The sequence below is a fragment of the Anser brachyrhynchus genome (genome assembly GCF_964034855.1).
Source record: "Anser brachyrhynchus genome assembly, chromosome: 1".
In the NCBI taxonomy this organism is placed as follows: Eukaryota; Metazoa; Chordata; class Aves; order Anseriformes; family Anatidae; genus Anser; species Anser brachyrhynchus.
This window is the reverse complement of record NC_137694.1, coordinates 90,803,437-90,818,928: the sequence shown is the minus strand read 5'-3', so window position 1 is coordinate 90,818,928 and position 15,492 is coordinate 90,803,437. Positions and strand designations below refer to the sequence as shown.

Sequence of the window (15,492 nt, the reverse complement as noted above, 5' to 3'; positions counted from 1 at the left end):
TGTTAGAACAATTCAACCATGTGTTAATATGGTTGGATATTAAAAGTTCATACGGCAGATTAATGTAATTAACATAAATACAGTTACAGTCCACAAGTACATGGAAACAGTGCATCAATCAAAACTAATGAAAGTAGCCATAAATGTAAATGGACCAGTGCTTGAGATGACCTAATGTTACACATGCATGTGCTTTCTAACAGAGCATGTCCAGCTTCTTTCACTGGTATTGACTTCAAATAATTTTAGCAATTTTGAAAGATGTTCATTTAAGTTCCTTCGACAGATGAATAATTACCATAGTATTCTGAGGTTAAGTGAGCATAGGGAACCTGATTTTTTTTAACTGAAAAAAGCAATATTTTCCATTAAGAGAAGGAGAAAAAGAGTTTAAGAAGATCTTAATGTTTTCTGTATCTATTCACATCATGAATGTTCTTGCTTTGGACCAATTGAAAATGACTAAATTTGGAGGAAAAATTGCAGAATATGTTCTCATATAAGATGAGAATTTTACCGTAAGGCCAAGTCTTCACTTGTGATGGTATACAAGGTTTTTCTCATCTTGTGAAACCAAAGATTTATGAAATGACTAGCAAAATCAGGGATAATAGGTTGGCATTATATTACATTTTCAAATCCCTAGTTTTGAAAAAGATGTGCAATGTTCTATTTTGTGTTCTTTTCAATAACCACACAGGAGTAACTGTCTTTTCTTTATAGCAGTCTGTTCTTTATGGAGATCTATTGTAAATTTGCATATTCATACAGTCTGGGATGAATATTGTAACAATTAGAGTTAGGAGACTTTTTCTCTTAATAGTTCCCTACAGGAATGTACTTAATCCACCTTTACTTATCGTTCCATGTAGAAGTCCTGTACAAAACTCTGTACACTTGATTTTTCTTTCAGATGTAGAAATACGTTCTCATACACAATTTCAAAGTGGGAGAGGAAAATGATAGCTTGTGAATGGGAAGAACCATCAGATAAGCAAAACGGTAGGATTATTGTTTCTCATACAGCATCACAATCATCTCTGTGGTGATGTGGCAGTTGGAAATTAGCTTATTGGTGACAGATACCTAAAATTAAGACATTCTTTAGATTTGTGATAAATGATACTTGGGCATCCACTGAACTCACCTTAATTACAGATGATGCTCTGTGGCTCTTGTCCCATACTAGATTATCCTGGCAGATTATGCTCTGATCAGAGTCTCTGGTGAGATGTCTGGGACTATTGATCATTCAGCTAATGATACTGGGAAATAAGGAAAGCATACAAAATAGCTTTACTTTGTGTAAGTAAAAATACAGGGTGTTTTTGACATGCAGTGGTTAAAACAGTGCCTCAGCTCTGTAGGTGTAAGGGTATGAGAAGAACGTTGGCAAGGTGATCATTTTGCTGAGGCAGAAGTGTATCTCAGGGTTATGCAGAATGTATGGGCAAGATAACTTTTACCAACAAAAAAAATTTGTGGATTTTTCCCAACCTTTCACTACTAGAAAGACCACCATTATTTAAAAGAACTAAAATAATAAGGGGGGGGGGGGGGGGGGCAGGAGGTTGCATTGAGTTATTGTGGAACATCCCGTGTTCTTCATGATTCAGTGGTTGAAATTCTGAAGATTAGAAAGAAGGTAACTGTCTTTACCAACAGCTGATCCTGGAAATGATAAGACACAGATTATATTGATTCCTAAGGTGCTTCCCACTAACTCTCCTTTCTTCTACTCTCTCTCTACCACCCCTCACCCTACCCCAACCAGTTACAGTGTTCACAAGATTAATACATTAGAGTGCTTGAACTTTCATTTTTCACATTCTGGCCTGGGTAGTAATGCCAGCTGTTTGAAAAAAGTTGTAACTCTTAGGAAATCACAGAGCAACCAAGTGAAACACCTAAACAGTGTAAAAGAAGTCAGAACATTTTACTCGTTTCACAAGTGGCTGGTTCTACAACAGGATGTTGTATGCAATTAAATCAGTATAATAATTGACTCCACTGAAGCTAATGGAACAATGAGTATAAATACAATGCAGGAACACAATCCAGCTAAGCAGTTATACTTACAGAAGGAATGATGTTGTCTCTAAAGTGAGTATCAGATACTTCTGCAATTTACAATAGGATGCTTGCTCTTTTAGTGATTGCTGCAGTTCTGAAAAATGCCTATACCTTACGTTGCTTCAGTTCTGCTCTTAGTGGACTGTTATTACTGTGTGCTCCCTATTATAAATGGGGTTTCCCTCCTGAGGATGAACTCTGTCCCCTGTGAGCAACTGAAGTGGAGCAGAGGCTGGAGCCAGGACTGGGTGAGGGACAAGTGCAAAGCTGTGGCTCACTAATGATGACCTTGTCATTAGGAATCTGTTGTGTTGTGAATTTATGAAGAGATCCTTTCAAAGCAGCCGTGCTAATTTCTTAGAACAAACAAAATGGATATTCCAGTAAGTTATTTACATTAGTGTGCTTCAAAGCAGATGGAGAGCTTTATATTCCATTATGAAAGGCATGCAAGTTACAGCGACATGTCTCCTAATTATGAACAACTTAAACTACACCATCTGCATTTAACAAAGCTCCATATGTATGGATGTGATCTAGTTTGGCTGCCTGTATTGTTAACAACACGTGCAAAATAGATACCAACATGCAGAATCTAAAGATATTTTGGCAGGCTTTGTGGGAGGAACTGGAAATGCTTGCAGTGCCCCTTACATCTTCACTGTCCAAATGCAAAAATAGGGGCAACAATCACCCCAGGACATAATTGTTGCCTCCTATTGAGAGGGGCATTGATACATACATTTGCCAAATTCAGCATATTGCTTACCCAGTTGTAGCCAATGCAAGTTCTCTCTCTCTCTCTCTCTCTCTCTTTTTTTTTTTTTTGGCAGAACACATCTTCTTCCCCTAGGCAATCTGGACAGACAGTATGTAATTTTAGAAGTCCATATTCAAAGCCCAATCCTTTTGCCATTGACACAATGCTCTGCTATGCAAATTTCAGCATAAAGGGTCTGTGGACTTCAGTTTAATGAAGAATAAGAAAATTAATCTTTTAGAAAATGAAGGTTCATTGAGCTAAACAGCCTTGGTTACCCGGGACACAAACCAACGTCCAAATGTTTAAGTCATAAGGGGGTTCTTCTATGCTCTGCAGTGGGAGGAATTGCTTAGCTGTTTCCTCAAAGAACATTAAACAGTGTGTAACTGAGAAGGGATTTAGCAAGGGAGTGCTTATTTTTCATCTGGTCTTAGCCGTTACTTCCGCTGGAGTAAACTCCAGGCCATGACATTCCCCAGGACCTGAGCTATGCTTAGTTGGTTCTTCCCTGAATTGTGAGTGCTTGAAATACTTGGGATTTCTTGATGGTGTGTGGAACTTCTTTGTTGAAAAAAGGGAAATTCTAGGTGATCAAAAAAAAAAAAAATTCTCTGTATTTGCATGCAGCAAAAGGTGGAGGTAGTCAGATAGATACATGGCTTTGGTTGTTACAGGTGACCTGCACAGAGTGGCTCTTCTGACTTTATCTCTTAATAGCTCTGGAAGGGCAGCACAGGACTAGCAGTCTCCTAGATCTAGCCCTCCCATGGTCAGACCCTCACCCCCACTTTCCCCATTCCACCCAACAAGTCTTTGATCTCAAGCAGAGTGAATTGCTGGTGAACTCTGAGGGTGACAGACATCTTGTGTTAGGAGGATTTTGTAATTCATCTTTATATGAGATATGACAGCTACAAAGCTAACTATTCTACTGGATTTATTTCATCTTCAGCCTAGACTGTGTATCATTACAAGATAAAAACAAAACACTCAATTAGGAAAGACAAAAATCAAGTAAGTGAAGTCTGTTTAAAAAAAAAAAGGCAGTAAATGGAGAACACAGCATGATTGAAAAGTGAGAGGGGATCATGTCTGTTTTCACAGAAATCTGGATGTGAGGGATTGGACTGACTGTAATAGATTCCCCCCACCCCTTTCTCTTCTTTCCATTCTGCTGTTTCTGATATGGAGATTTACACTGACCTTTGGGCTTTTACATTTTGTAATTTGCCAGCCCTTTGATAGAAAGCACATTCTCACAAGCGACTTAATTCCTTTCTGATCAGTATTACGTGACACCAGCAATCAGAGGGCCTTTGATTCATCAGGACAAAAGGGAGAATGGAAGTGTACTCCCTCCCCAACACAGCATTGCCATAGTCCCATAAGCTGAGTGTAATCCTGGTTTCATTTTTCCATTCTTGTTCTTTGGTGATGTTATAAATCCAGCTTTAAGGCTAAACAAGAACAAGATAAGGCAAGTTCTTTTACCATTTGAATACTGAGGGAATAAATCTTTTTATCTCTCTCTAACTTCAGGTGGAGGTAGTAAAAAAAAAAACCCTTTCTGTATTACCATTGAATGCAACTGGTTCATTCCGCTTTGCCTGAAGCATTAGTTTCGTTTCTAAAAGGACATGTATTTAACCATATAAAGCAGTAAGAAATGTAAGGGAGCAAATGTGCCTATTTTCAATAAGATGCTTAAGAGAAGAGACAGGAAGCACATTGAACATTTGATGCTGACGTCTCTAATGGCCTCCTTTATCAAACCAAGTCCTGAGGAACTGTGAGGGGTGAGTGGTAGAAGTCTCAGCATTCAGCTCTCTGTAGAGGAATTTAATTGAAGGCCCAGAGATAGGGCAGAGGCAGGCAGTGAAACTACCCATGATTAAAGTTGTGACTGGAGGACTCTGGAGAAACTCTGTTAAGTACTAGTTCATGATTCTGGGGCCTTTTTTGTTTTTTCTAGTGCAACTACTTTAGTATTTAATATGTAAACAATGAGGATTAAAAAAAAAAAAAGAAGGAGGGGGGTGGAATTTAGAAGTAAGGATGTCATGTAATATCATCTTTCATTTTACTGCGATACACCTAGTTTCTGCTAGGTGCTACTGAAGCATCAAAGGACTGCTCTTCTTTGTGTATCTATGTAATATACATACTCCTTTCCTGAGGACATCCCATAGTTTGGAGTTGGTGTTTAATCAGGTTTTGTACTATTGCTTTCACCTTGTTTACCAAATGATGGTACATAGTAAAAAGAAAATCCATCTCCTGTTCTTAATCAAAATGACATTGTAGATGGCTTAATTCAGCTTTATAAAAGTGATACATTAAAGTGTTTTAAAATCTGATATAAGACAACCTAAATGTTTTGGGACAGAGGGCTGAAATAGCTGGGAGAGTATGCAGCCACTATTAACATGAGATTTCTCAAGGAAAAGAATCAGCAGCAGCTACTGATGCTGGGAAACTTTAGGCAGATTTGGAAGATGCCCAGAACACTATCAAAGAGAGAAACTTTAGTCGCGTTGTACTATTTAATCATATTTCAAATCTTTCTTGGGTTGTTTGATCAAAGCTGCTATCAGCTTTGTATTTTTTGAAGTGAATGATTCAATCTAATTTTTATATAAGAGACATAAGAAAAATAAATAGAAATGAACTGATTGAAAGCATGGGATTTAAAATCTGATAAAAGTTGTTTTGACAAAATACACGTGAAGAAAACGTTCAGGACTTTTGGGTTTATATAGAAAAAAAATATTCTGATCTCAAAAAAGAAAAGTGTATTTAATCTAAAAGTATTTATCAGAAATGTACACGGTTTATTTAAATTTCTGTTTTCACCAGTTAACTTATGCAACTAACCAGAACGGTCTCTGTGTATGCTGCTTGTAAAAATCATCTGAACTAGAAAAAGCCTTGTCTAGCTGTGGACATGGTGGTTCAGGTGTGAAGTCATTGAACTCTTTATCAAAGGTCTTTTTTTTTAAAGGAGCTATGGGGTTCAGCTGTGATCCAAGTTGAACAGAATTAGGAATTTAAGGAATCATTATTTCTGCTACACTTGCATCTCCAGCTGCAATTAGATGTACTGGCGGTCTGCCCAAACATAGAGAGTGTTCCTTCCCAAGCATGGGAGAAGAAAACCCTGTATGCCTGGGGGAAGCTGAAGGAAGTAATAGGGGAATATTTTCTGGAAATCTTTAGTTATGAAGTGGAAAAAAAAAATCAAGATCGTAGTAACGGAAGTTATATATAAAGAAAAGGAAGTAATTAACTGAACACTTGAAGTGGTGTTAATTATTTATTTAGCCCTTCTGTTTAATGTAAACATACACTCTCATTACATGTTCTGCTCTGCCTTTGTGAAATGTGGTGCATCTGTGAACAAGTGCCTGAAGAGTGTGAGACTCGGTGAACGTTGCCTCACACTTCATTCCCAAGTTCACATCCTGATTGTCCAGTAGCGGAAAGAAAAATGCCCCAGAATGATGTGGAAGGTTGTCTTTGAGTTTCTGACCTGAGTAACCAGATACTTTCTTCTTCTGAGTGATATTGAGGCATTGGCTTTAAGATTCTTGATATCCCGGAATGAGAATTTGCCATGTCTAAAACCATTAAAATGTTATGAGCTTTCTCTCTCTCATTTTCTAACTTTTAAGGCAGTAAGTCCTACGGGACTCTGTTTTGACTTTTTAGTCATTTAGTTGGAAAGAATGTGATCCTCAGTCATTTTTTGTTTGGTTGGTTTTTCATGTTCTCCAATAGAGAAGAATGAAAACAAGCTGTCAGATGGTGTTTTTTTGCCGCTATACTGCCCAAAATTGGTGCTCATTTTGAATAACTCTTTTTTTTTTTTTTTTTTTTCATGCCCAGGCTGAGAAGCTCTATTTTGGGTATCCATTTGGGTGCAACAGCTAGAGATCATGTTGGAAATTTTGCATTGCAGGCATAGTGTTCAAGTTTGCATTCACTTAACTTAGGTGCTGTTCAGGAAGTTGGCTGAAGACTCCCTGTCAGACAACCTCCATTACAGATAGACTGAAAAAAAGTTAAATTAATTTTGAAATTTACAACTGACTATTGTCCATAAATGGTTATTTGATATAGATCAACATGTATTGGCCAATTTCTGTACTTTTCCATTCACTTTCCATGGTAATAAATAGAGAGAAAACCTATTTCAGCTTAGTTAATGGAATGTGTTAGTAAGTGTTGCTGAGTTTAGAAGGATTTTAGAAATATTTTAAATTTATGAATATAACAATATGAATACATACAACCGAGAAAAAGTTATGTTCTAGGTTGTTAAGAAGATATGAATCAAAATACTAGGAAAAGGAGAAACAGCTTGATTCACCTGTCTTTATTTTATTCATTCCAGGCTGGGTGCTAAATTAAATTTCTGCATATTATTAGTGAGAGTAAAAACCTTTATTGTTTTTAAGATTGTGCTAGTTTATGAAACGAATTCTATAACACAGGTCTGCATAATCAGGATCTAGCTGCAGTGACCCAGAAGACCATTTACAGTTCTGTGTCTGTAGAGCTAATATTTAAAAGGCAGAACCATAATGGAGACGAATGAATTTTTTTCAGACATCTAGAAAAAAATAGCTATACTTTGTAATCTGAATGCCCTTGCTAACTCTTTTGAAATGTGCTGAGGGTATTTACTCACAGTGGAAGATCCTTAACCTGGCACTGAATCCTCCATCCCTGAATACTCAATCTGATTAGAGAAGTCAAGATGATTTTCTCGGTGTCATCTAAGTAGGCAAGACTTAAGCATCTTGGATTTGACATACAATTCTCAACCACTCCCATGACCTTGTCTATGAACTTCTGGTCAATCAGATGAAGTTCCTCATATTTCCTACATGAAAAGCAGGGAAGAAAAATTGTTCTGTGAGTTTTGAAAGCGTTCATTTCCTATTATTGTGTTGCAACTGGGAGAATTTTGAACAAAAGTTGAATACTTGATGTACTCTGGAGATCACTCTGTATGGTCAATGAGAGGAACAGCACTAGGTATAGCTGTAAGGCTGAGAAAAGACATGTCGTTCTGGATTTTCTGCTGCACTTATCTTGGGTACAAAGATGAGGCAAACAGTCCAGCATACAAATAATTCATTGTCCTACAAGTGAGGACCAGAATCTTAAAGCATCACTGTTCATTTAACATAGAAGGCTGTGTTACTGTTGTTTTTTTTTTAATATGGTCTTATATGCTTTTTATCTTACCATTAGAGTCCATGGTCTGGTCATTACCAACAGATCAAACTTAAGAGATTTTCAGTTCACAGGAAATGCACTCTTACAGCTTGGGTTTTTATTCTGAATTTAAACTAAAACTCCTGTTTTTCATAAAATATTTCAGAAAATCATTTTTGGATAAATCGAATTACTGTACTCAAAGTAAACATTTTGTCTTTTGATTTTGAATTATGAGATATACATTAAACATTTCATGAGAGTTGAAAAACAAACTACAAACAAAAAACATTTAATTTGAAATTAACAACTGTCACAGGAAGTTGTGATTTTAAACAAATTAACATTTTCTTAGAAACATACCCTGCTAGACACTGTCTGACTGTTTCAGTTGTTATTAAGTAGAGTAAAACTGTTTTGATGAATGGTTGGATGTTGACAGAGGTATTTCGATCTCACTTCAAGGACTCAGGTACTGTGTTGCAAAGCAGTAGTTATGAAAACAAATCAAATTGCAGAGTCTGTGTAAAATAAAAAGAGCTATTTATTTTTTCTACCTTTTGGTTTGTATTTCTTCTGTTCTTTCCATATTTTATATGAAATCATGATGCAAATAGGAAATCTCTCAGAACAGTTATTTGTTTGCATACAGATATTGTGAAATAAATATAAACAAATCCCATTAATTAGAAAAGATTAAATTACATCCTTTTAACTATCCTTTGATTCATGAGCAGTGCTTAAATTAATCATAGATGTAGTTTATAAAAGGAATTGAGCCTAAAGCTGTTCTACCTGGTTCATTTCAGAACCAATTTGATGTGCTGTTCTTCCTGTGATCATTTGCTTTATGATTTGAGAAGTGTCTATGGCAGAAACAACAGACGTTGTCTGCAGTGGAAGCAGATCGCTGATGTCTTCCAGCTCAACATGCAGCTCCACCGGTGTGCCAGAGCATCCTTGCTAAGCAATGCTCCTGGAAAGGCTGTTAGGTGCTCCTGGGATGTGAGGTCTGGACCAGTTCCTACATAAAAGTTTGATTTCAGGCGTTATTCAGCATGTAGGAGCAGGCAGCCCCAGACCCTACCCTCCTTGAGACTTGCAGTGCAAACCATCTGTAGTGCTTCTCTTTGATGAGAGCCTAGGTGCAAATCCTCTTCCCTCCAAGCAGTCCTCCCACATGGGTGCCACATGGCAACCTCCCTCAAGGAAAGTAAATGGCTCCCAGTATCATTACTAGGGGGAAGAGGAGGCTGGGTGAAGCAGAGGACCTTCTTTTTGCGGGGGGCACTGGTGGATTTCCATACATTGTTCAGAGGTTAAAGCCTCAGATGGGAAAAGTCAGTATAAGGAATCATTTTTCTGGTTCTGGAAAGATAAGACAACTAAAATATCACATGAAGGCCCAGAGATCTTCAGCTGGTTGAAACTCTTCCTGCTAAGCTGTTGTCTAAGGAGCAGCACTAACTTACAGCAGCTGAGGCCCGGGGATAGGACAGGTAGGGACAGAGGGATAGAAAGTACAACTGAGCTCTAGGAATACAAACCGTAGTTTGCACTGATGTAGAACTCTATTTAATTTGTCAGTTTGGACTGAAAGTAGCTATCAGGTTTGTTTATAATGGTAAGGACAGAAATTCATCAAAGTGAGCTTTTCTCACAGTCTCTGCTTTATATCTGTAGCAGAAGTGAAAAATAACCAGTGTAAGTAAAATAAGTTGCTTGATGTGGCAGTAGCTTTATGTTAGTATATTCTATATAAACAACTTATAGGTTTCATTTTTGAGGGGGGTTATTAGTATCATATGTCACCTATAAAATTTATAATTGATTAATTAGCAAACAAAAGAGCAGCATGTTCTTTAGCAGCTGTTTCCTAGCCCACAGGAAGCAAACAGCCTGAGCTGCTAATACAGTATTCATCTGTGTTGAAATTAGAAAACTGGTGTCCCAGGTTTACTGAGAGTCAATTAGCCATTTCATATTGTAGCTGGAGATGATATATTTACCACTGCAGTATGACTGACAGGGATTTCTTGACATATTTCTTGTGGTGGCCTTCGAGCTGAGCTAAGTGCGCTGCCTCAGGACCACCTGCCTACACCTTGGGTGCCCCCATCCAACAGGCTGCCTGTCCTGAGTCCTTTAAAGCTGTGAGTATCTTCATCTTTTTATAGGGTATTACTCAATGGTTGCTCAGTTTGAGAGGAATCTCTAGGCATGTAACTCAGTTTCACATAGAAATGTGAGATCTTTCTTCAAGAATGATTTTTCAGGGGTATTTCTGATCAAATGGGAGAAGCCCATGTGCTGTTCATTGATGACATACCAGGTGACTAGGAGTACCGCACAAGAGTAGGCCAGCTGGGACCAAGCTACCCCTACCCTGCCCTAGATGCAGGAGGGCAACCAGACCAAGGTGTTCTGTGTCTCATCTGTGTGCCTGACCCAATTCTGTGCTTCTCGGAGAACTCAGCAGGTGTTACCCTGGCTCCTGAGGAGACTGATTATAGAGGTACCACCCAAAATGCTCTGAGGAAGATCTTTTAAATATGGGCATACGTACCAAACGCTTCCCAGCTCAGCATTGTGCAAGCAGCAAGCTCTTCGAGACCGTGGTTCTTCCTGCGCTGGTGGGGTTGTAAGTGATCCTTCATTTGTTTTCCTGTGTCAATGTGGTGTGTTTTGCTATGTTCAACCTAGCCGTATGGGATCTTGCTGAAAATCAGCATTTGGAATCGTGTAGGAGAAAGATGATTTGAAGCTAGGCAGTGTTCTTACATTTCCCCTTTGGGGATTTTTGGCAGCAACAAAGAAACTGGTTGTCCTAACTTCATCTAGATGCTGTAAAAGTTATCTAAATTGTCTCAGTGTAAGAATATAAAATACGTAACTTGTGAAATTTCAAAAATATTCTTAGGACAAGAAAAAAATCTCTGTGTGACTTTACTAACAATAATTTTATCTGTTGATGCTCTTTCATAGTTTTTCCTCTATTTACATGTGCATATATATATATATATACACAAACTTTGATAATAGAAAGATGATGGACTGAGGGTTACTTGTAAAATGTTTTTTGTCTTTCGTTGCTTGTAACAGTCATCAATTGTAATTGTGCAAATATAGGAAAATAGAGTAGATCTCTAAGGTGATTAAGATGGTCTTTAAAGCAGTATTAGGAAGACCTACCTTGTGAACAGTTGTATTTTTCTTGGATATTGTTTAGTGCAATTGTTTTAGTTTTACTCCTTAGGGTATGGGTTTATTTTTTTGTTTGTTTTTACAAATAGTAGAGAACTTGTCATGTATTTTAGGAGTAAAATGCAATTGTTTCAACCTGCTAAGATTTGACATTATCTTTTAAATAACCTCTTCTTCAACCTACTTCTTTTGACAGTTTGGCTTTCCTACTTTCACTAATAGGAGAAAAAAAATGTATTTATTTACAAAATGTAACACCACACAACTTTTGAAAATTCTACTGCACTTTGTCTTTATTGCTCTCTTTAAGGAGTGCTACTACAAAAGCAATATGTGCTTGCAGCTGTTAGGCTGCAAAATGTGCCTCTTGAATTAAAAACTTCAGACTTGCACAAAATAAAGTTAAAAGTTAATACTATGCTCAGTTGTGCATAGTGCGTATAAACTGAATGAGGGTGTTCATTTGCATTTTTTCATATAAATATTTTCTTTGTTGTGGATAGTGTTCAGTCAAAGCTTTTTGGTATTGGAGTATCATTGCTGTTTGAACAGTGGTTTATTTTTTTCCTTTTATATTTCTCTACTCTTCATGTTATTCATCTCAGAAGGTGATTGTTATATATGTTGTATTTTCAGTGAGGTTTGTTAATCTAGGATCCTAATGCTTCACAAACATTAATGAATTTGTTTTCATATCATTCATTTTCCCTGTATGTATAAAAAAAAAAGTGATAAAACAGTAAGCTAAAATTACTATCAAAATCTGTGGCTGAGGAGAAAGTGCTATTGGATTACAATTCTCTGGGCAAACTTACATATAAAATACTTGATTAGTATTTTCATCTGTTTTAATTACACTGGATTAGAGAAATATTAGTAGAAGTAACACATCCTCTTAGGGTAGATGTATTTATATGGCAGCAAGGTACTTGTAGTGTACAGTTTGCTCTGATACATTCACAACAAAAGGCTATGCTTCTAAAAGAACAATCATGCTAACATCACTATATCCTCCTTAGGATTATAACTGTATGTTTAATGCAATTTTATATTAGTACGGTTGTTTGTAATTTGATTTCCAGTGTTGAATCCTCACCTCCAACTAGTGATGTGGCTTCCCTTGGGGCTATATTTTCTCTGTCTTGTTTAAATTCTGGATTTAGTATGTGTATACTGTATTATTTTCATGTTTTTCAGCGGGATCGTTTCTGTTACTTGATCACTTCTTTTTAATCCTCGTGCTTTTCTCTCTCTAATCCTTGTGTTTTGCCATAAAACATAATGCTGTCATAGATGACTTTGTCCCTTATTATATGATGTGACTTTCCAAGTAAAATGGTGAATTTTTCTCGTGTGTTTTTTGTGATATTTTTGGCTGGTTTTGTCGTTTTGTTTTATCAAAATTGATATACGCTCTGACACTGTTAACCACTGACTGTTGGTATCACTTGTAAGATCTAGTAACAACTGATGTGGGCCTATCATTGATCACTGAAAACTATATTTTGTTTGCAGGCAGTGTTTCTCCAAAGTATTTGTGTGGTTCCATTAACTGGTGTAAGTGTAGCATATTTAGGGCAGTAATGCTATGGAAATACAAGTTTTTTGATGAAGCTGAAAAGTGAAGTTTTTTTCAGCTAGTGTGGCTGTGTATGAGGTTGTGCAGTTAGTGTTTTTTCTAAACTGGCCAGATTGGATCTAGCTCAGAAATGTTTGCGTTGCAACAGAAAGATAGTTGGCTCCATTTGCATGCATGTGGAGAGGAGCAGCTGCAGAGGAAGAAAATCTATTGCAGTTCAGAGAGTCTGAAGGAAAATGTGGGTGTTCCTTAATTAGAATAATACCATGATTTAAGGATAAAATGTATTCAGCTCTGGCAGCTCTTGGTCCCCCCTTGTTTTAGAGAGTGCTGGCACAAATCTCCGTATGACTACTGTAAACTGGATTCAGGTTTGTTTTTTTTTTTCCATCTCCTTTGTTTAGACTGTTTTTACGTATATATGATGAGATTCCCAGAATGCAAATGTAGAAGAATGACTTGGCTTGGAAAGTGTCAGCAGACCAGAAGGCAGCAACTTTGTGCATGCTCTTGGCAAATGCTTTGTGTTGCCAGTTTGCACGCTAAAGCGCATAAGCAGATCCTTTGTAAACCTGTGGATGCTGTCAAGCCTGAGGCACGTAATATTTTGGAAGTGATGAAGTTTAAAACAAGTACTTCAACTGAGCCTGAGCAGCGTTTGGCCTGTGCTGATGTTGTTGGATGGTTGGATTTTAGTGGCTGGAGTGGTGAGGGAGGGTGGCAGCCACTCAGCAGCAATTTCCTCAAAGGGGAACAGAGTTTTGTGCCATCCCTGTTTCTCCTTCCTGCAAGTACTTTCCAGTATCCAAATTGGACTCCAAAGCCCGCATTGGTGGTATTTTTGGTTTTGTTTTTTAATCGTATTGCTCCAGAAGCTAGGTAAAGGGATCAGTAAGATCTGTATACCCCAATACCAGGTACCAAGGGAATCCTGTTCTCTTATTTTTCTTTCTAAGCTACTTGTGGTACCTGCTGTTGAGGCTTGCCCTTTTGAAGAACTTATTCTGTCCTGCTTGTCATTTTCACAGGAAGGTCATAGCTTTCAAATTAGACTAGCATAGAAGTCTTTTGTGATGAGAAATCTTGTTATTTCCCTAAACAAGTTCATACTTCCAGAGCAGATCCTTCACTTTCCGTTTGGGGTTATTTTTAAGTGAAGATATATGATATTGAATCCCCATCATATTTCTTCCTGCTTTTGCCTTGCTTGACACTGAATTGGCCTTCTTCTAGGCTAAGGAAGCAAAATATTTTTAATTACTTTGAGCCTATTTTTCTCCCCAAGGTTTTGGTATTTCTGATGAGCTTTGAGGTTCCTGTCTGAATTGTTATTTGAAACTTTATGGATGTTTGGGAATATTTGCTGGATTAATTTTACTATGGCGTAGTTACATGGAATAACTGTGAATCAAGGCTTGTGCACTTAGCAGCCTGTCTTAGACCTGCACAAAGCAGCTCTGACACTGCTCTCAGCTCTCAGTTTCACAGTGAGGTAAGCATCCTTAGTGGAAGACCCAGTATGTAAATGGGTGGCAATCAGAGACTATCCTGAGCTGGAAAGGACCCACAAGTATCACTGAGCCCAACTCCTGGCTCTGCACAGGACCACCCCAAAATCATGCCGTGTGTCTGAGAGTGTTGTCCAAAGGCTTCTTGAGCTCCAGCAGGCTCGGTGCTGTGACCACTGCCCTGGGGAGCCTGTCCCAGTGCCCGACCACCCTCTTGGTGAACAACCTTTTCCTCACACCCAGCCTGACCTTCCCCTGTCCCAGCTCCATGCCGTTCCCTCGGGTCCTGTCGCTGTCCCCAGGGAGCAGAGCTCAGCGCCTGCCCCTCCGCTCCCCTCGTGAGGGAGCTGCAGGCCGCCATGAGGCCTCCCCTCAGCCTGCTCTGCTCTGGGCTGAACAAACCAAGGGACCTCCAATTCTCCTCATATATCTTGCCCTCCAGACCTTTGACCATCTTTGTAGCCTTCCTTTGGATGCTCTATAATAGCCTTATGGCCTTCTTATAATGTGGTGCCCCAAATTGCATACAGCACTTGAGGTGAGGCCACACCAGCGCAGAACAGAGTGTGACAATCCCTTCCCTCACCAGCTAGCAGTACTGTGCCTGATGCACCCCAGGGTAGGATAGGCCCTCCTGGCTGACAGGACACACTGCTGGCTCATATTTGACTTGCCACCAACCAGAACCCCCAGATCCCTTTTTGTGCGGCTGCTCTCCAGCCTCTCGTCCCCCAGTCTGTACCTATAGCCACCCTGAGTGCAGAGTCTGTCACTTGGCCTTGGTAAACTTGATGTTGTAGGTGATTGCCCAGCACTCTGATTTGCTAAGATTTCTCTGCAAGACGTCTCCACCCTTGAAGGAGTCAGCAGCTTCTCACAATTTAGTGTTGTCTACAAACTTAGTATACTTTCAAGTATACTTCCTTTCCTGCATCCAAATCATTTATGAAAATATTAAGGAGAACTGACCCTAAAATGGAGCTCTGCAGAACAACACTAGTGACTGGCCACCCACCTGTAAGTAAACTAAGCTGCAAGTCAGTTTAGAGTTAATATCTTCTAGTCTTTTGAGGGTAAAATTAATTCATGTAACCATATTCTAAAACTGTTCTTTCTGAAAATTTATGACTAATGCTTTTTTC

At 38.5% G+C, this 15,492-nt stretch overlaps 1 protein-coding gene across 7 annotated transcripts in view; it reads left to right on the top strand.

The window, feature by feature from the left end:
• Positions 1–10,260: 10,260 nt before the first annotated feature.
• Positions 10,261–15,492, top strand: part of LOC308188157 (uncharacterized protein) — a 112,630-nt gene continuing 107,398 nt past the window's right edge. For 3 of the 7 annotated variants that reach the window (XR_013945184.1, XR_013945186.1, XR_013945188.1), the window contains exon 1: positions 10,261–10,700. Coding sequence is in view for 1 of the 7 variants with exons in the window: in XM_080576895.1 (XP_080433021.1) it covers positions 10,612–10,700 (89 nt within the window). In the remaining 6 variants the exon portion in view is untranslated. The remainder of the gene's footprint in view (positions 10,701–15,492) is intronic. The other 4 variants (XR_013945185.1, XR_013945187.1, XR_013945189.1 and 1 more) reach the window with 2 other exon arrangements.